The sequence below is a fragment of the Chanodichthys erythropterus genome, chromosome 21 (genome assembly GCF_024489055.1).
Source record: "Chanodichthys erythropterus isolate Z2021 chromosome 21, ASM2448905v1, whole genome shotgun sequence".
Lineage (NCBI taxonomy): Eukaryota > Metazoa > Chordata > Actinopteri > Cypriniformes > Xenocyprididae > Chanodichthys > Chanodichthys erythropterus.
In genome coordinates this window covers 24,721,373-24,747,302 of record NC_090241.1, presented here as the reverse complement: position 1 = coordinate 24,747,302, position 25,930 = coordinate 24,721,373, and the positions used below count along the sequence as shown (strand labels likewise).

Sequence of the window (25,930 nt, the reverse complement as noted above, 5' to 3'; positions counted from 1 at the left end):
GGGACATGCCCTTGTCCAGAACTCTGTTAATATTCATGAATGGGATGAGAGGACATAAGCGTGTGCCCTCATAATGTCCAGAACACATCCATAATGTGTGGCTTGAACAGCAGTGCACAGATTTCCTGAAAATAAGGGATGAGATATTCATCCAATGAAGCTCATTGTAAGATTTATTTTTAGGCTTTCATTACTTCTAACCCATTTTCTTCAAGACTTATAAACATTTGCATCATTTGGCAAAGATTTGTTCCTTCTGATTTCTTTTCACATCTCTACTGGGGCTTGATATTCACCCATAAATTTCATATATAAAACATTTGTGGGGTTCTCATCACTTTGCTTGAGAGTGAATGATAGGGGTTTTAAGGGCAGCTGCTCCTTGCCCCAAAGCTAACTGGGTAAAGTAGCATTACATTGATTACACATTGACTACATCAAAAACAGGGATATCAATAATGTGAAATGAAAGCATTTAAGACTGATTCAATAACAGACCACATGCAACCTTTTTGTTGTTGACTGTTAGTAGTTATTTGTATGTGTTTGTATATACTGTAATGTACATAAATGTTATTATAAAATATATAATATTAGATTTAAAGTGGGTGGCATAGATTGAGTGGCCTAATTTTACAGAGAATATAAAGACATAACCAAGAAATTCAATTCTGCAAAATAAATCACAAACAAGCATGTACAACATAAAGATTGAGAAAACTCACCTTGACTGCACAGTAATCAAAGAAACCAGTCTCAGAGAATATTGCCACCAGTATCATCTGAAAGTAAATAGTAAGGGATATGAGAATTGAACATTTCATGCTTTCTATTTTTAGCGCTTACTGCCACATGTGTTGCTATAAAATCACATTACGTCTCAAATGCCACACGCATGGTCTCTCACACAATTTCATGCCACATATATCCTCCGTTTTTTTTTTTTTTTTTGTGCCTAAGATACAGAAACAGACATCCTTGAAATCTAGAAAATTAATAAAGAGAAACATTAATATGTCTGAGTTTATTAAAGCTAACGTTTCATACTCAGTCTTTAAAATTGACAGATGCTGTGATTCATTTTCTGTCATCAGTCTCTGATTTTCTTTTATGCCTTTCCTCACATACTCCTACATGTAGTCTTTTGGATGAGGGCTGATTGAACGTATTTGTTTCCATGGAGACAGCAGCTGAACAAACAGAGATCTTGAAAAGGGTGGCACTTTAGCAATAATATTAGAGAGGCTGTGCGTTTTTAATCTGTATTCGTATGTTTTGGTCACATTTTGTTGCACTACCATGTAAAATATGGACTAATGTCATATGCAGACAACCAGCCATACCCAACAAACATTTCACATGTTCTAAAATCAACCGTGTGTGCTGCTGCTGCAAAGTAAGTGCGATGCAAAGAAACACCATAAATGATCACAGAACCCTAAAGAACTCTTTCTAAAAGAAGCACTATAGGTTAACAGCAGTTTAAAGACAGTTGCCCCACTAAGTGCCTGTCAGGTTGAGCAGCCTGAGAGGCTGATATGGGTTCAGGTTAGGGGTTGGATTAGGGGCTTGTCAAGCACTTAGCAGAACATCTTTCTCCAACAGCATTTTATTACTTCAGAGACAAGGTTCTAATGCTGTCTGAAAGAATTAAATAACTAGATTCTTTTTCTGAAGAAAACATGGTGGTGGTTGCTATGCATTTTTTCTATGCAGTTTCTATACAATTTCTAGGATGTTGCATATGGTTTTAATGTGTTGATATGTGGTTTCTAGGGTGTTCTGAGTGGGTTTAACTTGCTGCTATGTGGTTGCTAGGATGTTTTTAGGGTGTTCTGCATGGTTCCTTAATGTCCCAAATGAAAAGAGCCCGCCTCCTAGTCTAGCAGACATTATGGTTGCTTGATTTGGCTTAGATAATTCCAGATAGAATATTCAATGGTAGTTTTTGCCCATTTTATCATCCACTAGTAGAAATTCAGAACTCCAAACATATCTAAAAGTAACAACACACCACTTCTCAATATCTCACATGATTTGAGGTATCATTCACGATCATAGCACAAATGGTACACCATTAATAAATAGATTTTAACTTTTTACTTTTTTCATTTGAAAAAGCCCTTCTGTGACTTTACAGTATATTTAATATATACTAACTATACTACTGCTACACATGTTGACTAAGTAAAAAAGCTGCAAGGGAGCTACTATAGACCTGTTAGAATTATACTTACCATTCCAAATAGCAAGGCAAGTGTCTCATAGTCAATCCATTCCACAACAGTCATCAGACTCGGCCTCTATTGTAAAGAGACAATGGAATGAGAAGCTCATCTCAGATACACAGGAGAATTTGAACATTCCAGACTTACAGTAACTGGGTTCTCTGAATTTTTGAAATAGTGGTGTCCATTATGATAAAAAAAAATATATAATGTTACAATTAGCCATCACAACAAAACATTTGGCATTAGAATAACTTCCCATGATTTAACTTGAGATAACACAAATATTGAAGTTCATTTAATACAAGTTTATCTTTCAAGTTGACTAAACTTAAAATTTGAAGGCAGCAGCACATTTTTTGTTGAATATTAAGTTGAAACAACTATATATAGTACATATACACACATACATACACATACACACACATTTAAACTTAAAAAAAGTGTTGTTCTGCCTGAGAAGTTGTATTAAGTACATTTTAAAGTTTTTTGGGGTTTTTTATTTTTCCTTTTTTTGCAGTGGTCTACAAGCTATATTCTGATGATTACTGGAGTATTTACCAACCAACCAAGTTCAGAATTCATAAAGAGTTTAGTTAAAAAACAAACAAAAAAAAATTTGAGACTACAGAGCTCTGGGTCTTTTTAAAGGGCACTCCATCTATCAAACAAACAGAACTGCACTGAGTAATTTCACTTGTGCTCAAATAATGTACTTATATCCAATTTCTGTAATACAATAACTAATTCGTAGAGCCGCAGAGAGAAAGTCAAGATTTAAATTATTCACAATCTTATGCTTCACAGAGTAAATCAGTGCAATCACTGCCGATATCCCATTTATGTGAAATGGCCCAGTCCGATTTACTTAATTGTGTAAATGTAGGTGTTTTTTTATCTTTATATCTTTATATGAAGCTCATGCTCTGTAATTTGAATCTAAATTTACCACTATATATTATTAATGCAGACTTCTGCACATGACAGAATGTTGCTGTGCTCTCATACTTTTTAAGCTAATAAAACTAAAGACCATCACTGCAGTCATTGGAATAAATAACATTCTCTAAATCCAAACATACATCTCCAATGAAAGCCAGTGCTGCCAGAGCGGCCAGGGATCCTAACATTGCAGCCAGAGTGCGGTGAACAATCTGCAAACACAGAAAAAAAAAAAATAATAATAATAATTAATTAATTAATAAGGTCGAGGAACATTTTTCAGTACAGTAATAACTACATTTTTTTGTCATATAATAACAGCCACAATGAACCACAAACTAGATTTAAGCATGTTATGGTTGTTAGGATGTTCAAAGATCTCACCCCAAAGTCTCTTTATTATGTTCTCCTTAAATATATGCAGGGCCTTGCCAAGCTCCAAATGTGAGTAAAAATTGGAATTGGTGAGTGAAGTTGTCAGTCGCTAATTGGCCAGTAAAAATTTTTTGAATTCTAACAATGCAATGTTGTGACAACATGAACATGAACAAATGTGAACTATGCTCTGTACAGGGGTCAGTGCTTCAACATCACGAAAGTTTCAGCCTTTCCAATGTAAATATTCAAGTGCTGGAACATGCAAAAGGGGATTTGTTACTTTCGCGCTGTGTAGGAAGTTTAACATTCGAAGCGTGCGACCTGAAAGCCGCGTCTCTCAGACAATGCGTGAAGTTGAGCTCTCTTTCATGCCTTCCTGCACTTCAATGAACAAATTCATTCAAAATTATGTCAAAAACGCCAGTCTCTGCGAGTATCTTAGTAAACACTGTCGGTTATGCCTTAAGTGAACACAAAACGCATGATCCGTGTGTACATTCAGTCTTAAAGTGACAGAATCCTAATAACCCTGATAGTGTCTGCTTTTTAAATTGTAACCAAACAACAAAGGATAATCTAAAATTTTAGTGTAATAACTGCCTGTTTTTGTGTTATGGCTGGTAAAAATTTGGTTGGTAATTTTTCTTAAGTCACTGGCCATTAGCAGCAAAAAAAATTGTTTTATGCCCTGAATAAAAGCCAATGTGGTTTTCTTGCCATTTTATCACCTTCCTGGCAAAAATCCTGTCTGATTGCTTTGAAAAGTAATAGTGATTCCTGCCTCAACAAACACTATTAAATATGTTGGACAACTGAAGAAATTTGCTGATTCAAAATGCCAAATAACCCTCTTCCCCACACTTAATTTTTGTTCTTTTGCTGTTTAATCCACCTCATTTCTTACATTAAATTCATTCTGACCCTTTTGTGCACTCTGATAATCAATTGATAAATTACGCCCCACAATAGATATGCGTCAGGCGACAGCATCTTCTGATTTTCCGCATTTCAATCACCCTCTGGACTAAATGCACCAGCTTAAAGTGCACGGTCAGATATCAGCATCTTCAGCATCTGTTTTCTTGGTGAGAGCACTTGACTGGGACACCTGAATCAAACTTTGTCTGATGCGCCTCTTTCGGTGTCATGTGGCAAGATGGAGCAGTCATTACAAGACTGTGTAATCAGCTAGAAGAGCGAAAGAAGGACAATGACTACATAGCATGCAGACTAACAGCTAATGACTCCAGTCTCCAAGGAGCAAGTAATCTGTGTCAGTCCGACAACTTCCCTGAGGGGGAAGAACACTTGGTGCAATGTTGTGATTGTAAGTCTAAAACAGGTCATTAAGATAAATGGTTGAACACTGCTTTCTGAGCAGAATTAATCAGCAACATGGATATACATTGTGTTGCTTTGCATAAAAACGTATCCTCTGAGACTAATGTTTCTCTATTTTGTGATTTAAACCAATTACTCTTAATTATAGGCCAAGAAACAGTTTATGGCTAAATTAAATGTCAAAATGTGCCTGTGTGAGATGTAATGTTAGTTTTATGCCAAAAGCCGCCCAGTTACTGAGAAACTGCTGCTCTAGTCTAATTTAGGAATAATCTATCAGCCATTATTAAAATGTTTACAAGATATCTGCAATTAGATTGTGAAAATGCATTATTCATGAATCTTTTAAGGCATATTAATATTTATAAGCACATCATACTATTATATATCTCAGATTTCAGGTTCTGCCCTCTCTTGGGGCAAATGAGTTTTAGCTATCATAGTTGCTGATGAAACTCACCATCTGAGCCCTTTTAATCAAAGTAGTTTTCAGAGTGCTGATTCTAGATCAGCTCTGAGGATTATCACCAAGCTGCTGTGCAAGGCAGATAGGATGAACAGGCCGGGTCAATACAACAAATGCATCCTTATTTACAATGGGGTCCTAATGTCTGAGACCACAGACTTCTGTGGAATCTGTAATGCAAATCAAATCTATTTTACTTGGAAATAAACTAAGTTTTATGTTATGACATAAAATAAACAAGAAGTATTTAAGATTCTGCACTAATACTTCGCCACTAATCAAACTAGCCAATTTGTGACACTGACCATGTGAACTCCTCTGTACAAAAGTGGATGCTGCACACTGGTGGTGGATGAGGAGAGACCCCTGATAAGATTGTAAAGCGCTTTGGGTGTAGAGTTGTACATATGAAAGCGCTATATAAATGCCTCATTCATTCATTCATTCATTCATTCATACAAAAGGGTATTGATCATGACAGATATTCTTGCTTCCACTGAAACACAAGACTCTCTTTTGAAGATCTCAAATCATGCATCAACACAATCATTAGGTTGTACAAAAAACTTAAGTGCTGCAAAGGTAGGTCAAACCAAATAGCAAGACATTTTGAAAGTCATTTAAATGTTAATTTGTTTTCACTCAAATTGCTATGGTAATAATGTAATTATAAAAAAATGATATTAGATTTGAAAAATTCTAAATAGGAGCATTTTTACTAGTGGTCCAAGGCATTTGAAGTTCAATGTCCAGTACTGTATTATATCATTCGATTCAGCAGTCTATTAAAAGCTGATTATGAGGGCACAGTCTGGGCAGCTGCACCTTCCATCTGGCACACACACATACATGTGTGCTATATCATTTGCCATTCAGATCAATAAATGAGAAGCAGCAATATTTTTATTTTAAATGGACTGGGTAACGGTGATTATGTTTCCAAGTATTAAAAACCAAGATCAAAAAGTTACAGAAGTATAAATGAAGATGTAGACTAATGTAGACAAATGTAGACTAAGATGGACCATGTGAGCAAGTGTTGTTTAGGTGTTATGTTGCTTCTACTGAAATGTCTGCCCTGGCCCTAACCTGTAAGTCCTTTTATATTGCATGCAGTTTAGTTATGAGCATGATGTAGGGTAACAGCTGTCTGTGTGAAGCCTATGCCATTAAAATATGAAATGTATGAACCCCGTATGTGTTTTTGTCTTACATTTATATCATATGATAGTTTTGATAACACATGAGCAAGAGTGCTTTTTTTGGGGGGGGGGTTAGTATCGCTTCAAGTCGTGGACTAATAAACAGCCCGAAACAACAGTGTAAAAGTAGCCCAATTGGCAACAATGGTCTCAGAGCAATATAATATAATATAATATAATATAATATAAAAGCAATAAGGTACGAGAGGCTGAATAAGTCATGGCTGAAGGGCGTTGTTAGGCACGACACGAAAAACGGTTTATAAAACGGTTACCACACAAATTTTATAATTTTACAAATATTAAAGCAAAAAATATGTATCATTGCAACTTTCATGAAGTAAACTTTCACTAAAAGCCTTCCTTCCGCCGAAAAAAATAGTCCCTGACCGTGAACAGCAACAGAAGTTACGTTATTACGCCATTAGATGACGGCAAAGACTGTCTTTATGAGTGTGTTAGTCAATAGCGAAGACTTTTATATTGAAAAGACTGAATTGTTGTGAACACGGAAAAAGACACAACTGACAAATGCTTTGACTACACTGCAAAAAATGCTGTTCTTACTTAAGAGTTATTGTCTTGTTTCAATTCAAAATATCTTCAAGTTCTTAAGTCAGGTAGTATTTTCTTGACAAGTAAAAATTATTTTCTTGTTTTCAGGGAAAATAAGTAAAAATTAAGTGAGTTTTTCCTTAAAACAAGCAAAATAATCTGCCAATGGGGTAAGCAAAATAATCTTATTTCAAACCAAAAATAAGATATATAATCTTGTTTTCAGTTTGGATTAAGATTATTTTGCTTACACCATTAGAAGATTATTTTGCTTTTTTTATAGGTGCCGTAGAATGCGTTTTCAAAAGATGTAATATAAGTCTAAGGTGTCCCTTGAATGTGTCTGTGAAGTTTCAGCTCAAAATACCCTATATATCTTTTTTTATTAATTTTTTTAACTGCCTATTTTGGGGCATCATTAAATATGCGCCAATTCAGTGCGCGGCCCTTTAAATTCTCGTGCTCCCCGCCCCCGAGATCGCGACTACCTTAAAAAGCATAAACAAAGTTCACACAACTAATATAACCCTCAAAATGGATTTTTACAAAGTGTTCGTCATGCAGCATGTCTAATCGCGTAAGTGTGGTATTTATTTGGATGTTTAAATTTGATTCTGAATGAGTTTGACAGTGCTCCGTGGCTAATGGGCTAATGCTACACTGTTGGAGAGATTTATAAAGAATGAAGATGTTTATGAATTATACAGACTGCAAGTGTTACAAAAATGAAAATAACGACAGTCTTGTCTCTGTGAATACAGTAAGAAACGATGGTAACTTTCACTACATTTAACAGTACATTAGCAACATGCTAATGAAACATTTAGAAAGACAATTTACAAATATCACTAAAAATATCATGTTATCATGGATCATGTCAGTTATTATTGTTCCATCTGCCATTTTTCGCTATTGTTTTTGCTTGCTTACCTAGTCTGATGATTCAGCTGTGCACATCCAGACATCCTGCCCTTGTCTAATGCCTTGAACATGAGCTGACATATGCAAATATTGGGGGCGTACATATTAATGATCCCGACTGTTACGTAACAGTTGGTGTTATGTTGGTGTTATGTTTTTATTATGAACATAGGACTGACCTGAAGGAAAATGCTAAATCTGAATGCAGGTAATAAACCCGCTCATTTGATCCTTTTCTCACAATACTCTTCTCCATAAAACAGTAAGCTTTAATGAACAATATCAACTGAGAACAAACAGTTTACGTTGCTAAGAGTGGTTACTAAGAGTGTTGTGTAGTGATACACAGAACCGTTGGGTGAAGCGGTCATAGTCGTGTTTTACCATGAATAAAACACAGCTATTTACCAATCAGAATAAAGGACAGGAACTAACCGTTTTATAAAATATAATAAAGCAGTCATGATTATCTGATGAACTTTACCTGTTATCTGTTCTCAAAAAAATGTACCCCTTTTTTAAAAGCACCTAATCAGCATAAAATGCAGTCATTAGTTTGATTTTAAAAACAGAATGTATATTTTCTTAGCACCTTGAAGATAGTGTAGCCATATTTATGAAGCATTAGTATAAACGTCGTGTTTCGGTAAAAGTGGAAACATGGGCCCCCAGTGTCTCCATTAGCATTCTCACAAAGGCCTAATTAAACTATTCGACACACAGCATGTTGTCCCTCCTGAAGAAATAAATGTAATTAAGAAGGGAGGTCCCCTCTGCCCTCATGTCCCCCTGGAGCCACACTAAAACGGAGCTTTCTCGCAAACTCTAAAAAGTGTGCACTACAGGGAGAAGAGGAAGTTAAAAATGTGGAGGAGTGTTTTGCTGTGAGCTCTGTAATAATCTACATCCCTTAAGAGCTGTTCACACTAACAGAGATATATAGTGACCAAAAACTGAATAAATATAAAAATGGAAATGATTCATTTCACAAGAGAGCTGGCCATTTCAGGCAACATGAGCGAAAGAGACCAGAAAATTGAGTTCTACTACTACAATAAGATCCAAAAGAGTCTAATGAAAATGCTTCTATTTAATACAATTTTGACAGAATGCTTTACTATTCAGTATGTCCCTCTGATTGACAGCATCACGCTGCATGAACTCCACAAGTTTGTCCAAAACTAGATGACTCATGATATCAGCAAGATTTGAAGGTTCAATGGAAGCAAGGGACATCTAACATTTTCGACACACGAGTTCACATGGTCAGTGTCACAAAATTGCTTATTTGATGATTGACCCTAGAAATAATGCAGAAGAATCCTTTACTTTGCCTCATAACTTTTCTCCATTTAAAATTGTTCCAAAGCTTAAAACTGTATCTAAGTTAAAAGGAAAAATTAAAATTGCTTTCTCACATTTGGACCGACACAATTTGGTGTTGCAATAAAATATGACCAGCTAAATCCACTTTTCGATTCATACATCGGTTTTAGATATTCCAAAAATCCAATACTTTGGTGGAATCAGTTTGTGTGGGCCTGGGCCAGTAGAAATCTCTTCCCATTAACTTTAGTAGAGCCCAGTGACCTCTAGTGCTCAACAGTGGTACAAAGAAAAATCATGAATAGCCACTGCTCAGGACTTATCAGATTAGTGCTTGATTTGCAAGCTCAACTTTTACCCACTGTGACTTCTACTCCTCCTGAGAAGTTACAAAAGACCACAGACATGTACATACAAACCTCAGTCGACTCTGAGTCAATGTGGCAAAACAGCCACGATGATCTTGTTTATGGGGATGAAATATGGGATGAGTCATGAAAGACCATTGAATTGATTATCTTGCAGTGTGAAAAGAATGTCTTCACACCGACACCTCATATTTTACCTCAAAGATGATGAGCACATAGACTCCTGCCAGGATCAATCCAGCGATAAGCACCTGTGTTTCCACGGTTACATAGAGCGACTGGTGAGTCATGGACAGAGGGACCACCTGACTGTCTAAGAGAAAGGCCTGCACACTGATCAGAATAGGAGTGCTTGAGGGGAAGACAAAGAGACAGATTACAGAGGTGGAGACACATTAAAGCACACACCATGACAGGAACTACTGCAAAACCCATATTATCACATAATCACATTTACTGAACTGTAAGTGCAATTTAAAATGTGATTAACTTAAAATCTGAAATCTGACAGTTGTGTGACAAGATTATTCTACATTTGCATTATCCAGCAGATGCAATAATGAGTACTGTATAGCATGAAATGTCTTTGCATTTGGTCCAGCCTTTGCCAGTTCATTAATGCATTTGTGCTGATCTTGTGTGGCGAGGAATGTGTAATCGTACCTGCTAACCATTTCAAATGTCCTTGTTCTCAGAATTTGGTCACTTCGTTGGGAATGCAATGGTATTGTCCAGTTATAAAGCACCTGTTGGAAAAATCTTACCGTTTATATTGTGAATGTTTAGAATAATCTCCACAAAGACTATTTGAGAAAAGAAAATATTTGCTATTTATATTTCACATACAGCAGCCTCAAAAAGTATTTGGATACTTATAAGTGACACATTAAAATGTATAAAAGACTTTACATGATATACTACAATGTAATAATATAACAATATAATAAACAATATAATACAAAACATTATACCAAAAAGTGGAATTTATTTTAAAGACATATTTGTATATATATATTATTATACATATTTTAAGACTTATTACATTACATTACATTACATTACATTACATTACATTACATTACATTACATTACATTATATTATATTATATTATATTATATTATATTATATTATATTATATTATATTATATTATATTATATTATATTATATTATATTATATTATATTATATTATATTACATTACATTACATTACATTACATTACATTACATCATTATATTATATTATATTACATTACATTACATTACATTACATTACATTACATTATATTATATTATATATTACATTACATTACATTATATTATACCATTCAAAAGTTTGGGGTTAGTAATATATATATATATATATTAAGAAATTACTTTTATGCTGTTCTTTTGTATCAACTTTCTATTTAAAGAATCCTGAAAAAATATATTGCAGCTTCCACAAAAATATTGACTAGCACAACTGTTTTCAACATTGATAATAATGAGATGTTCATAGAGCACCAAATAATATTAATATTTAAGTATATATAAGTATATTAGTATCAATTCTGAAGGATCATGTGACACTGAAGACTGTAATGGCTGCTGAAATTCAGCTGTCATTACAGGAATCAATGACATTTTAAAACAATAAAATCTTTAAAGGATATTACAGTCTGTAATAATATTTTTAACTGGTTTTATATTTTTTATCAAATCATTGCAGACTTGGTGAGCATAAGAGACTTTCAAAAACATAAAACATTCTAACACCCTAAACTAAAGCATAAATACACTTTTCAAGTGAAATGATCCACAAAAAAAAGTTTGATTGGTTTGAATTTATTAAACAATAGATATATTGTTCAAAATTAAGACAAAAATAATTTTGACACTGTCTGCTTGCCATACATTGTGGAATGTGCCTATAGTAACCACAAGTGAAGGTCATCCCATTGAGTCTTTAACTATATTAAATAATAGTTTATTCTGCTGGTAAGATAAAGTGTATAACTGTTCCTTTTGGCTGTGTTGAAAACAACTCTAACCTGCTGAGCTCTTCTCCGGCGAGGCCCCGCCTCCTCAGTCTGCTCCACCTGGATCAGAATATACTCCTGGGCTTCTTGTACTGCTTCCATCCCTCCCAAAAACGGCCCACCAACCTGCAGCTTCAGCAGGGAGTTGTCATGAAAATCAGTAAGATTTGTGGCTACAGTGATCATTTGGGTTAAGGAAAACTTCCATGGACTAGGGATATAAAAGAAAATACACAACACAAAATATCCATCAAGCATTAACCCGAGTGTTTTGGAAGAGTTTCACGAACAGATGTCAGCTGGCCATCGTTTCATTTTGGACAGACAATTCCCTCCCACCAGCAGAAGGTACTTTGCAGCACTTCAGTGCATTGTTCACTCTTCACATTCATCTCTACATCTCTGCAGGACTCACAGATTGCCGCAAGTATCAGGCAGATCTGTTGTTATGCACAAAGTCATAGGCAAGACTGTTACCATGACACAGGCCGCTGTAAATAGCAGATGGTGAGATTGTCACAGAAACGGAAATGAATTAGCGCAGCCCTTCAGTGCAATCTCCGAACCAAATATAAAATCCCTGCAGGGTCTGAGGAGTTAGCGCAGTGGCACGCATCATCACAATATTTGACTTGTGCATTAATGATTCTTATTTATCTAGTCAAAGCAAAGCCAAACAATGCAGATTCCCTAAAGTACACAAATGGTGAGGATACAGAAACTCTCAGTAGATGAGACTGCCAGCATCCTCCAGGGGCTCTCCCTGTCAGGATACATACTGAAAAACAGCTGATTCAAATAAATATAGTTATTTCAAAGTGTCACAAAGGCAGACAAATAAAAATTGAGCTATGCAAGTAATAGAATCATATTATTCTACATTACAAAAGAACTTCATAATGTTGATCAGGTCTGTACAACTTACTGAACAGAGAACAACAATGATGAAGATGGTGAAGATTTTTGTTGTCCTTAAGCAATATCTGTAAAAGCAAATGCAGGCACTTGTTATGACATCTACTTTGCAACAGAAACACAGTTAATGTCCCAGACAGTCGTTAACAGAGGGGATTTTGAATTAGAGCTACGGTAAAGAGCTTTGCACAACCATTTAATACTTTCTGCCTTATCCTACTCAGCTTTGTTAACTTTGTTTAACTTTAGTTAGTTTGGGGTTGGTAAGATTTTTCAATATTTCTGAAAAAAGTGCCCTATGCTCACAAAGGATGCATTTATTTGATCCAAAACACAGTAGAAGCTATTTTAAAGAACTATATTCTTTTTAAATTTGTTTTAAAATGTATTTTATTGCTGTGATGGCAGAGCTGAATTTTCAGCAGCCATTACTCCAGTCTTCAGTGTCACATGCTGATTTGGTCCTTAAAGGGATAGTTCACCCAAAAATGAAAATTTGATGTTTATCTGCTTACCCCCAGTGCATCCAAGATGTAGGTGACTTTTTTTCTTCAGTCGAACGCAAATTATGATTTTGAACTGCAACTGCTGCTGTCTGTCAGTCAAATAATAGCAGTGATTGGGAACTTCAACTATAACAGTAAATAAAACTTGCTTAGACAAATTAAAATTAAAACCTGCGGCTCGTGACGACACATTAATGTCCTAAGAGACGAAACGATCGGTTTGTGCGAGAAACCGAACATTATTTATATAATTTTTACCTCTAATACACCACTATGTCCAACTTCGTTCAGCTTCCTGTTAGTGAGGTCAAAAAACGCGTTCTGTTGACGGAAGTGATGTCTCGCCCATATACTTCAATGAGCGCGAGACATCACTTCCTTTGTCAGAGCGCGATCCGACCTCACTAGCCGGAAGCTGAACGAAGTTGGACATAGTGGTGTATTAGAGGTAAAAAATTATATAAATACTGTTCGGTTTCTCGCACAAACTGATCGTTTCGTGTCTTAGGACATTAATGTGCCGTCACGAGCCTCAGGGTTTAATTTGGATTTGTCTATGGAAGTTTTTTCGACTCTTATTGTTCAAGTTCCCAATCACTGCTATTATTTGACTGACAGACAGCAGCGGTTGCAGTTAAAAATCATAATTTGCGTTCGACTGAAGAAAAAAGTCATCTACATCTTGGATGCCCTGGGGGTAAGCAGATAAACATCAAATTTTCATTTTTGGGTGAACTATCCCTTTAAGAAAGATTTCTTATCATAAATGTTGAAAACAGTTAATATTTTTGTGGAAACTGTCATACATTTTTGCCAGGATTCTTTGATGAATAGAAAATGAATACTAATATGAATCAAAAGTTCAAAATAACAGCAATAGTAAAAATAGTGACATTATAAATTTGATCAATATAATGTGTCCTTGCAGAATAAAATTATTAATTTCTTTCCCAAAAAAATAAATGAAAAAAAATCTTAACTGACCCCAAATTTGGAATGGTTTGAATGGTTCAATGTATGCCATACCTGATGGGGGATGATAGTTTGAAGTAATGTTCACATTTCTCCACGGATGTGATGTGGGACAGACTGGTCACCTCACTGCCAAGCCTGCACCTCCTCTCCAATTCAGCAGAGCTAGCCTCCCATGATTCCTCTCCAGACCCCAGGCTGGGCTCATGCAGCGTCATGTAGGTTATACTGCATAAATCAGTATAAAAACAATGGGTTAGACACTGTGATGCTTGCAAAATATTGCTCTGTTTGTTTTCCCGTGGAATTGGGCTACTTTTACACTGCTGCCGTGGGTTGTTTTTATGTCCGCGGGTTGAAGCGACCCAAAATAACTGAAACATTAAAAAACTGAAACTGAAACAGGAGCTACATATGATGTTTAGCTCCTGGAATGCGAATTTCTACCAGGGGAACGTTCCCAAAAAAGTGTGTTTTACCACCTGGAATGTGAATGGGCTAGTTTTGAGTAGCAATGGGGCTAGTTTTGTTGTGAAAACCTGGCAACCCTGCCTGGGAATCCTGTTTGAAACAATCATTCATTTTGGAGTCCCACTCGATGCTGCAAGTTGCACAGGAATAAAACACTTTACAAATTATTTTCACATTTTAGGCTAGCTGTGAAAATCCACAACCTCTAGGCTTACTTTTACTATAATTCAAAGTAAAACATATGGCTGATTCACTTCTGCAGGGGTAGAAAGTGATCATTCATCTAAATGCTAATAGCAGCCACATGACAGAGATTAAGACCAACGAAAGGTGTTAAAAGCTTGTTATGCTACACAGTTCTGGCGAAGTCATGCCAAGACAGGATACAAGTTCCTAGGCATAACTAGAGGTTTTTGTGTTGATTATAGGCAGCAAGATAGATTATTCCAACTGAGAACACAATATAATCGCTAGCAGCATTAGCATTCAGCTCACTGCCTTACAGAAGAAATGAAAAATGTATTACTGAGGGCAGCAGATAGCAGCCAGCCATATTAGGACTATGACAACAGTTTACTGCATGTAGGCTCCTTGATCTCAGAGGACTGTTATGATAACGCAGAGCAGTGGTCTGTGGCGGTACTGTAGGGGGGCCCACCAATTGTTTGATATCAAACTAATGTGTGAAAAACTGAATTATGTTAAACAAAATGAATTTTAATTTAACTACAGCTACTACAGCAAGAAGCTAAGTATAGCAATAAGCTAAATACAGCAAGAAGTGCAGAAGTATTTCATTATTAAAATATAATGGGTTACACTTTAATTTAAGGTGGCATAGTTATGTTGTACTTGCTCATAAGTACTGAGTAATATTAATTAACTCTATGTACTCTATAGAGTTGCGGTTAGGGTTAGGTTTATGGTTAGTTATTTGTAATTATGCATAATTTACTATTATTTCTATAAGTTCATATAGTAACGTGTAACTGTCACCTTCAAATAAAGTGTCACCATATAATGTGACGTATATTACTCTGTACATTAAAACATTTTATTTTAATGGCTTTGCAATTTAAGAATTATGACAAAGTTTTATAAATACATTAATATGGTACTATATGTTATTATAGGCCGATCTCAAAAAGCAATAAAGGCAGTGGTTATTAACCTTTTTGACCTCATATATCCAAGACTGGGGGAATCACTTTTTTTTTCTTCAAAGAAAAAAAGCCTACTGGGCCCCGACCTTATGGCTGAGAAGACTGCAATAAGGGTCCCAGAGGAGAATGAGCCTGGTTTCTCTCAAGATTTCTCCATTTCTGTCTCCAATGGAGTTTGGGTTCCTTGCCACTGTCACCTTTTGGCTTTCTTAGTTGTGACACTTAATATTCAGAAATATTAATGACTTGAATACACTGACACTATTGGATGAGAACTGCACTGAGCTGGACGATGACATCACTGTTTTCTCCAGAGCTGCTTTATGATGAATTGAACTCCATATGAACTTTACACACAATTATTGAATGGAACTTTAGAGCTGCTTTATAGCAGAATTGAAATCTGTTTGCATAATTGAACCATTATTTTCCTGTTTATCACTGTAAAGCTGCTTTGAAACAATCTGTATTTAAAGTGCTTATAAATAAAGGTAACTTGACCTTACATAGACAAACAATGAATACATTAAAATCCTGTGTTTGATTCAATTTGAATTTTCATTAGCAACGAGAGAAGGCTTATCCTACTCAATCCTGCTTTATATGAGATTTTCTTATTGTACCTGATAAAATAAAATTTAGTGAAAATAGCAATATTCAGCATTGAAGAGAACATTTTGTTGGGACATCCAAACAAAATTAGATACAGGTGTAATCCTTATGCCTATGACTCTTCAAACAATGTTACATAAAAATCACTGGCTTTAGAGTTCTGGTAGGGATGCATGGGTGAATCAAGGACACATGCTGAGGAAACAGAACAAAAAACAAAATGACAAAAATATTGAAGAACTAAGAACTATTATAGTTGCTTCCCACAAAAAATAAATAAATAAATAAATAAAAATACCAAATGTTTAAATGGAAAATTGGAGATTATTATGCAAATAAAATGTCTAATAATAACATATCCCTGACTGGTTAAGCAACTGTGCTGTGAAAAATTCTGTCTGTTGGAATCATTCCCGATTATTATAGAGCCTGACAACTGAGAGTGCAGATAGCATACTGCAGGCAGTGTTTGGTTTAATTAAGAAGTACATAGAGGTCAAGACCACTTCATGATATCAAAATGCCATACATTATGTAAGGAACTGTGTTTGCCTTCAACCTGGCAATATATAAAGTAATTGTTGAAAATGAAGGTCACACAGCCACTTTTTCTCATTACTGAATGAGAACAAGGTCAGTAATTAAAGACCCTAGGTAATATTCATACAGCTGTTCTGCAGTAGCCTCCTTGACAAAAGCAAAGTCAACAGGTCTTTAGAATCTGCAACTTTGGAAGAAAGATGCAGAAATTCCATGTGTACGATTGATTAATGCTTTATAATAACTTGCAAAGAATATGAAATTGTATAACAATTAACATATGAATAATAAATATTGAAATAGGCAGAAATGCCATTACATTTTGATAGTACAGTTTGGTATATGAATGCACTTCAACTTCAGATCTTGTCAAAGCATTATATAATGACTGCAAATGACTGAATTGAAAAAAAAAAAGTTATTATGAAGTATGTGTTCCAGTGGGTTATTTTTTATTTACAAACCTTCATTGAATTGTTTACTGCTGAACAGAAGGGGAAAAAAACAAGAACTAAAAAATAACAAAAATGAAATATTGTGAAACTAACTAGGAAATAATATACATAGTTTCACCTGTCATTTTTGGGTAATGTAAGAAGGGGTGAACGTTCTGTGTGGTTGGCTTGGTTGGATTTGCCTTTCAGGAGGTTTACCATGCTGAAGCTGTGCCTGGAAACAAGGAGAGAAAATTAAATCCGAGCATGATGTCTGTCATAAATAACATCTCAGCCACATTTAGAAATCAATTCCTGGCATCCATTTTTAATGACTCTACTATAAAAACAGTCAGCCGAAATAAATTGAACTAAAAGTCTTTGAGCAGATCTGAAAGTCATTCTTCCTTTTGGTCTCTTCTTAGTCATCTTTACAGCACTATCATCTTGGTTTAACATGTCAAACAAGTTCTAAGCTACATGATCATAACATAAATGTACCTGCCCTTTTTGTCTCTGACTAAATTTAAAGCTGTTCTACAATATGTAATTAATTTAATTTGTTGTAGCCTATATACAGTGGTGTGAAAAAGCGCTTGCCCCCTTCCTGATTTTTTATTTTTATTTTATTTTATTTTTTTTCGCATGTTTGTCACACTAATGTTTTAGATCATCAAACAAATTTAAATATTGATCAAAGATAACACAAGTAAACACAACGTGCAGTTTTTAAATGAAGGTTTTTATTATGAAGGGAAAACAAAATCCAAACCCACAAGGCCCTGTCTGAAAAAGTGCTTGCCCCTTAAACCTAATAACTGGTTGGGCCACCCTTAGCAGCAACAACTGCAATCAAACATTTGCGATAACTTGCGATGAGTTTGTTACAGAACTGTGGAGGAATTTTGGCCCACTCATCTTTGTAGAATTGTTGTAATTCAGCCACATTGGAGGGTTTTCGAGTGTGAACCGCCTTTTTAAGGTCATGCCACAGCATCTCAATAGGATTGAGGTCAGGACTTTGACTAGGCCACTCCAAAGTCTTCATTTTGTTTTTCTTCAGCCATTCAGAGGTGGACTTGCTGGTGTGTTTTGGATCATTGTACTGCTGCAGAACCCAAGTTCACTTCAGCTTGAAGTCACAAACAGATGGCTGAACATTGTCCTTCAGGATTTTTTGGTAGACAGCAGAATTCATGGTTCCATTTATCACAGCAAGTCTTCCAGGTCCTGAAGCAGCAAAACAGCCCCAGACCATCACACTACCCCCACCATATTTTACTGTTGGTATGATGTTCTTTTTCTGAAATGCTGTGTTACTTTTATGCCTGACGTAACGGAACACACACCTTCCAAAAAGTGTAACTTTTTTCTCATCAGTCCACAGAGTATTTTCCCAAAAGTCTTGGGGATCATCAAGATGTTTTCTGGCAAAACTGAGACGAGCCTTTATGTTCTTTTTGCTCAGCAGCGGTTTTCGTCTTGGAACTCTGCCATGCAGGCCATTTTTGCACAGTCTCTTTCTTATGGTGGAGTCATGAACACTGACCTTAACTGAAGCAAGTGAGGCCTGCAGTTCCTTGGATGTTGTTGTGGGGTCTTTTGTGACCTCTTGGATGAGTCGTCACTGCACTCTTGGGGTAATTTTGGTCAGCCGGCCACTCCTGGGAAGGTTCACCACTGTTCCATGTTTTCGTCATTTGTGGATAATGGCTCTCACTGTGGTTCGCTGGAGTCCCAAAGCTTTAGAAATTGCTTTATAACCTTTTATCTATAATCTCAATTACTTTCTTTATCATTTGTTCCTGAATTTCTTGGAATCTCAACATGATGTGTAGCTTTTGAGGATTTTTTGGTCTACTGAGGATCTTTAAGGATCTACTAAGGGGGCAAGCACTTTTTCACACCACTATATATATTAGCCTAATTATGAGAGGGTGCCCTTTTTTTTTACTTGAGCACCTGCCCCCCAAAATGTCTGTGCATGGCCCTGACAGGTTACATGTCCAAAAGATTAACAGCAATTGTATAAGTCATCCTTCTGATCCATTGTGTCCTCCTACAGCTGTCTGTAGGCAGGCTGTCTTGATAATTTAACCGACACCTCATAACTTGTCAGGGTGAATGTGGGCATCAGGTGGTGTGCAGATTCACAGAGGCAATAGTGTGGCGTGGTTATGACAGGTTTAAGGACAACATCATTCTGCTTAACCGGGCCTTGAAGACTAAAATAATGTTCTGTCCTTGGTTTACATGCTATAAAACATAGTGGCACAATGAAATAAATCAAACAATTGCTTTGTTACTGTTAAATAATTTCTTATTTATTGGGCTTCACTTTTTGACTTTCTCTGTATCTTGGGATTTTTCCATTGTGTACATCATGTACCTACCTAGCCAAAACAAAAAGTAGTAGTCCTTGGACACACCGACACTCTCACACACAACCAGAAGTTGAAGACACACACATTTACGCACATACATTTCTTATTTGCTATTATATTTCTTGAAATGCCATACATGGTAAGGTTTGGTTTTTAAGTTGTATGATTGGATGCTCAAGCCATCCTGGAGATTGTTGTTTGACCTATGTCTATAAATATGACCATTCTTCCTGAATAAATTTGAGAATGCTTTGTACCACACTTGATCTGTGTCTGCTTGGTCATTCTCCCGAGGCCTCGCACTGCTGCTGCCACACATCACAGGGGTTGAGGTGCCTGTTTCTTAACTGATGACTGGAATTACAAATATTCTACCTATTATTAAGATTCTGATCTAACAGTTTGGGGGCTCGTCCGGGATTTGAACCCGGGACCAGTGTGAACAGTTACCTTTATCTGTGCCAGTGACAGGTTCATGTAATGCATGAATCCCCACAAAAGTCAGCGCCACAGTCTCATGATTTTAATGTATTTATCTTTTAACACATGTCATATATCAGATGTCCTCCAAGTTTAAAGAAATGGGGAATATAATGCATATAAAGCCTGACCCAGGAAATCAGTTGTTTCTAGTGAAATGTGCCACATACAGTATATGTGCCCTTAATGTCTTTCACAGTTGCATTTCTCTTGAGTCTAGAACAGGGGTTCCATGGCAGTCAAGCAGGAGGTCTGCCAATTATTGTTTAATTCTAAACTAATTTTTGTGGATTTCTTCCATTAAAATGACTTAAATATAAAGTATTATTAACTAAACAATAATGTATTATGTATAATGTATTAGTAAATGTTGAAATTAACAATAACTAAGATTGAGGAATGCTTACGAAGTGTTTTCATTGTTAGTTCAAGTTAACTAATGCATTTAATCAATGTTAACAAATGGAACCTTATTGTAAAACTAAAGAAGCTAAAGTTCAGCTACATGTTTAATTGTTCTTCCTAAATTAAAATGAATTAAAATTAAATTGTTCTGTATATGGCATACATCAATAATTACCATTTTAATGGCTTTTCAATGTAAGGATCATAAAAAAGTATAAATTATATTAATATGGTACACATAAACTGTAGTACCATAATAATAAATTTCAATATAATTTGAGCCACTGTTAGCATTCCTTCATTTGGTAATCACACTTTATCCTCTCAACCTCCTCAGACAAGGACATCTTGATTTACTGTAGTCATAAAGCAAACATTTCACATCTCATATAGTAAATAACAGGAAAATCAATATGAGTCTCACGAAGAAGAAGGGTAAGTGAAAGGATTGGTTCTCAGCTATTGCTCAGAGACAACACCAGTGTTGATATTTTTTGGCCTGTATGAATAGAACAGATGGAAATCCCAAGAATTCTGCAGGCTAATTACTGGAGCCTCTTCAGATTACTAATAATTGTGAAAAATTCTGTTTGTCATAATTAATGACAGTTTAAATGGGTAAAGTCCCTCTTATCTCTTCAATTGGCTCTGAGATTGTGTGTGTGAGTTATGGAGAGACCTTTGCAGAATGCCAGAATAGATCAATGTTGCTCAGCACAGGCCAGACTATAGAGTCAATCCCAGTCCAATTCTAACACATCATTGGGCAAATCCCAAACCTCAGCTGCTTAGCATTACAGAGGACTCAAACAACTCACCCACCCCTACCGATGCCTCTGTTCACTGCAAACAGCTGGGAGGGGATGTGTGTGTGTGTGCGTGTCTGTGTGCTCCAGACAAGACATAATAGCCATGGCCTCCAGGATATATCCTGGTGTTGAGTTTGGGCAAAAGGGAGATTAGACAGGATATTTCAAGGCCTTTAATCCCTCTCTCTGCAGTTACACAACGGAGAGGAGATTTGAAATGTTAGCTCACCGAATGCAGGATTTATAAATGAAGTAAAGCCTTCTCTTATTGTGCCTGGATCAGAGTGTGTGAGGTCCAGATGAGAATGAAACGAAGGGGGGGGTACATAACCCAGTGGGACACCTACCATCCTCTTAGAATACAAGTCTAATTATACAAGTCTAATAATGCTACTGGAGACACTCAACTGCATTTCAGGTAGACATTTGCAGCATTACAAAAGATTTCTATTTTAAATACAGTAAATGCTGTTCTTTTAAACTTTCCATTCATCAAAGAATTCTGAAAAAATGCATCATGATACCCACAAAAATACTAGTTGTTTTCAACACCGAATTATTGGAAATTTGCTGTAGTTATATACAAACTATGGCATATTTCTCATAGAACAGAAAAAAGAGAGAAAACAAACAACTATTGAAACTTTCTAGATATGGAATATTTTCCACAAGACAGAAAGAGAGAACAAACAACTATTGAAATGCATATTTTGTGATGTGTTGTGTGATGTGATCAGCTGATTTCATTGAGAGCAGTGGTTATCATTAAAGGATTCCTGCAGGAGAGCAGTCACGAGAGTAGAAGCAGATCTGATCTCATGCCTGACTAACAATTAACCACGTGATGGCTGAAAACTGTAGTGTCTAATCCGAAAGTGTCACAACCACAAGCTTAAGACCCCCATCGCCATATTCTTCAGTACCATCTCACACACACATTTTTTCCCACATATACACACATTTGAAATGACGTTACTACAATAATGTGACTCCACACGTGAGCACCAATCCTCTTTAGAGTCGATTAGCAGCTGTTTCACACAGAAAAGCTCTCACAAAGGGTTCTAAGGACCTTATATGCCAAATGCGTTCAGCTGAATGTCAGTCATAATAGTAGTGCAATGTTAATGAATTTGCAAAGCACATTTTACATTAGGATTCTTTTCATAAAATTAATGATTTTATGATTAATGATTTCTCTCAGAAACATATTTTAAAGGTGACGCATTTTATTTTATTTATGTTAAAATGCTTTCTCGTACCACATGTTAATGTGCATAGACAACTATAAGCAAGTCATACATAGACTGATCTCCCTAAAGAGTGTAAACACTGTGATGGTGGCACAACATTGTTCTGTTTGTGCTTTACTTCTGGGTCAACCAATTGAGTGTGTTTGGGGCAGACTACCTGTTTGTCCAAATCATCTTTGACATATAGTACAGTACACTCAATTCCTCCTGGGAAGTTTGTATTTACGAGTTTCATAATTATTTCCATCAGGTGCGTTCAAGTTACTTTGGTTGGAACAAGATGGCAATGTACCTTTTTTACTTTACTTCTATTTAAAAAAGGCAAATAAATAATGGGGATCAGGTATGATTTTTTTTTTATTTATGAAGGTGCTGTAAATTGAATTGTTTTATTGTAAGTGTACAATACTATCGTATTGCGTTCATGCAACGTAGCTAGATTTATTTTAAATGAAACAATTATATAAATTTAGTTTCAACAAATTTACCATCAATATAGATGCTGCATATATTACATCCACCATATTTTCTCACTGACACAACACCAATTTGGAAAATCTGGGCTTAAAGAAAGTTTAGATTTTTCCCACTTGTAATTTTGACTTTGTGATGGCCAGTGTTGAGGGGTAACACATTACAAGTAATGCGAGTTATGTAATCAGATTAATTTTTCAAGTAACTAGTAAAGTAACACATTACTTTTAAATTTACAACAAAATACCTGAGTTACTTTTTCAAATAAGTAATTATTTAATCTGTGTTCCCATTTATTGTCTGTGACACCTCTCCCGTCCCTATGTTAAGAGAAATCTTTTCATAAAAAGTAACTAAGTAGCGCAATTAGTTACTTTTTTAGGGAGTAACACAATATTCTAATGCATTACTTTTAAAAGTAACTTTCTCCAACACTGTTGATGGCCTAAATCAATTTTTCTTACTTGACTTATTTGAAAAATGTTTCCATTCTTTTTCTCAGTCAATATAATGAAAGTGAATGGGATCCAATGTTGTTTTGTATCCCATGACGTTTGTTATATGGACAAAAACAGTTGAAAAATTATTTTGTGTTCCTTAAAAAAAAGAAAGTATTTTATGTTTGGAAAAATTTAAAATTAGTAAATGATGATGTATGAATTTTAATTCAAACGTGAACTATCCCTTTAACGGAAGTCAGATTTGACAGTCATATACCATATATCAAATACCCAAGAACTTCCTACCTATCCTCTTGATGGACGTCAGTGTAGATTATGCAGTGTCCCGAGGGCATGGCTGCAGCCTGCAGCAATTTCTGTGTCTCTCTTTTCTCAGAGAATCCCTCCAGCAGGCGAAGCTCATCAAAGTTCCCAGCCACAGTGTCAGACTTTCTGGTGCCTACCCTGCTGGAGTGACCCTGGCCTCCAGTTTGAGACATCTCCACCTCAATATTACTCTTATTCTCCAGGTACATCTTCACACCAGCACACTGGACTGCAACTGGGGGAGAAGGGGCACATTTAGGTCAAATAATCTTTTAATACAGCATAGGTGTCATATTCATGGTAACTAGCAGTTGAGACTGGTCTTGAGACTTACATTTCCAGATTAAAATGTAAGAGACTTCTTTAAACTACATATAAAATAATGTTGAATAGAAAGAAAAAATTTGAGACTCAAAACTGCATTGCGTATGATTTCATTCCATAAGGATGCACCTGTCCCCTCTAGTGCTACACATGCTAGCAAATACACTCAAATAAAATTCACATTTTTTCATCAGGACTTGTTATCAAGACATATTAGATATATTTCACAAACACTATTGTTAACCTTAAAGTGTATGGTCACATTTTATAGCCCCTTTATAGGTCCCTGTGCTATTTTCGTGTCTAAAGCACTTAAAAGTACACTATGTCTAGAGGTTACAAAAACAAAACTGCATGCATTGGCAGAAGAACATTGTTTTGGTTGTGCTTCGGCTCTGCATGACTGTGTGGATGGAAATGGTTATATTGTTCATAAAACATTCACTACTAGGCTTAAGAGATGCAGTTTATATGGAAAGGATCTCATTCTCAAGCTGACTATGAAGACACTGTAGCTATGAGTTACCTATTGATAGACACAACTTCCTTGAAAATAAATTCCAGCACAGCGCCACCATAATGAAATTACCCTTTATAGATAGCCTACTTTACAATGAACTTGGTTAGAAAGCTATATAGCCTAGTAATTTATCTGTTTGATAAAATACCTTACTCAGTTGTTATAAAAATAAATGTAACGTAAATTACAATTGTAAAAACGCCACTCCCACGCCAAATACGCATCAAAGAGGCCGGAGCAACTTTTCTCTATTTACTGATATAACCAGACACGCATGAGCAAGTAACGTATGTATTTCCCGCGAAAACCATCCCGCTAGCGTACTTCCTTAAGCACTTACCCTCGGAGGAATCCCCGCTGCCATTTTGAAGTGCGTTCAACTTCATGAAGTGGGCGAGGAAAGTTTATTTGGACATATACCCTCGCTCCCTCGACGCCTCGATTTTGACAGAGGGAGCGAGTCTACTCAATGGCTGCGTCCGAAAACTTAGGTGGCTGACTATTTGCCTTGCTGCCTTATATGACTGCAGGCAGCATTTGTGAACAAAGGTAAGGTTACATAAACTGATTTTGGACAGGCTTCTGCTTTGTTGATAACTAAGCAAATATATAATATTTCTCACTAGAAATAACATCACACATGGAAAAGTTGGTCAAAAAAAATTATAATTTACACACAAACTGGATCAAGCTAATGCGCATGCGCAGACCTAAACGCGCTCATCTTGTGCCTAATTTCGGTGGCGCGCGTCTCACTGTTTCTATAGAAACCGGAGCTTCTAACGGCTGCTGCAGTGACGGGCACTTAAAGCGAAAACAATCATGGCCGCCATATTAAAGGGTCGTTCCAAACCGAAGTGCTCAAAACTGGCCACTTCGAAGGGCCCTTCGGAATGAATCGAAGGGTACAACTGATGGACACTTCGGGCCCCCGGCAGATTGCACAGGGAAGTTGTTTGACGTCACAGAATAGGTACAGGAGGTTAGGAGTTCGATTTTACCTATAAATGTAGCCTATATTTTTCTATACAACTGCAATATTTATACAAATTAGATTTGGTACATTATTATGGTCAAAATGACATTGTACTTCAACCAAAATACTTTACAGCTTCCTTTATCAGTCTATTCAAATGTTTCAAATACATAGACAA

At 36.0% G+C, this 25,930-nt stretch overlaps 1 protein-coding gene across 1 annotated transcript in view; it reads right to left on the bottom strand.

The window, feature by feature from the left end:
• oca2 (oculocutaneous albinism II) overlaps nt 1–24,141 on the bottom strand; it is an 88,019-nt gene extending 63,878 nt beyond the window's left edge. Inside the window, exons 1-11 of the mRNA XM_067374287.1 lie at nt 23,912–24,141; nt 17,500–17,595; nt 14,195–14,368; nt 12,673–12,730; nt 12,464–12,536; nt 11,760–11,920; nt 10,391–10,473; nt 9,925–10,078; nt 3,311–3,382; nt 2,238–2,303; nt 726–782 (exon numbers count right to left, since the gene is read on the bottom strand). Coding sequence (XP_067230388.1) covers nt 726–782; nt 2,238–2,303; nt 3,311–3,382; nt 9,925–10,078; nt 10,391–10,473; nt 11,760–11,920; nt 12,464–12,536; nt 12,673–12,730; nt 14,195–14,368; nt 17,500–17,595; nt 23,912–24,141 — 1,224 coding nt within the window. The remainder of the gene's footprint in view (nt 1–725; nt 783–2,237; nt 2,304–3,310; nt 3,383–9,924; nt 10,079–10,390; nt 10,474–11,759; nt 11,921–12,463; nt 12,537–12,672; nt 12,731–14,194; nt 14,369–17,499; nt 17,596–23,911) is intronic.
• Between the last annotated feature and the right edge of the window lie 1,789 nt (nt 24,142–25,930).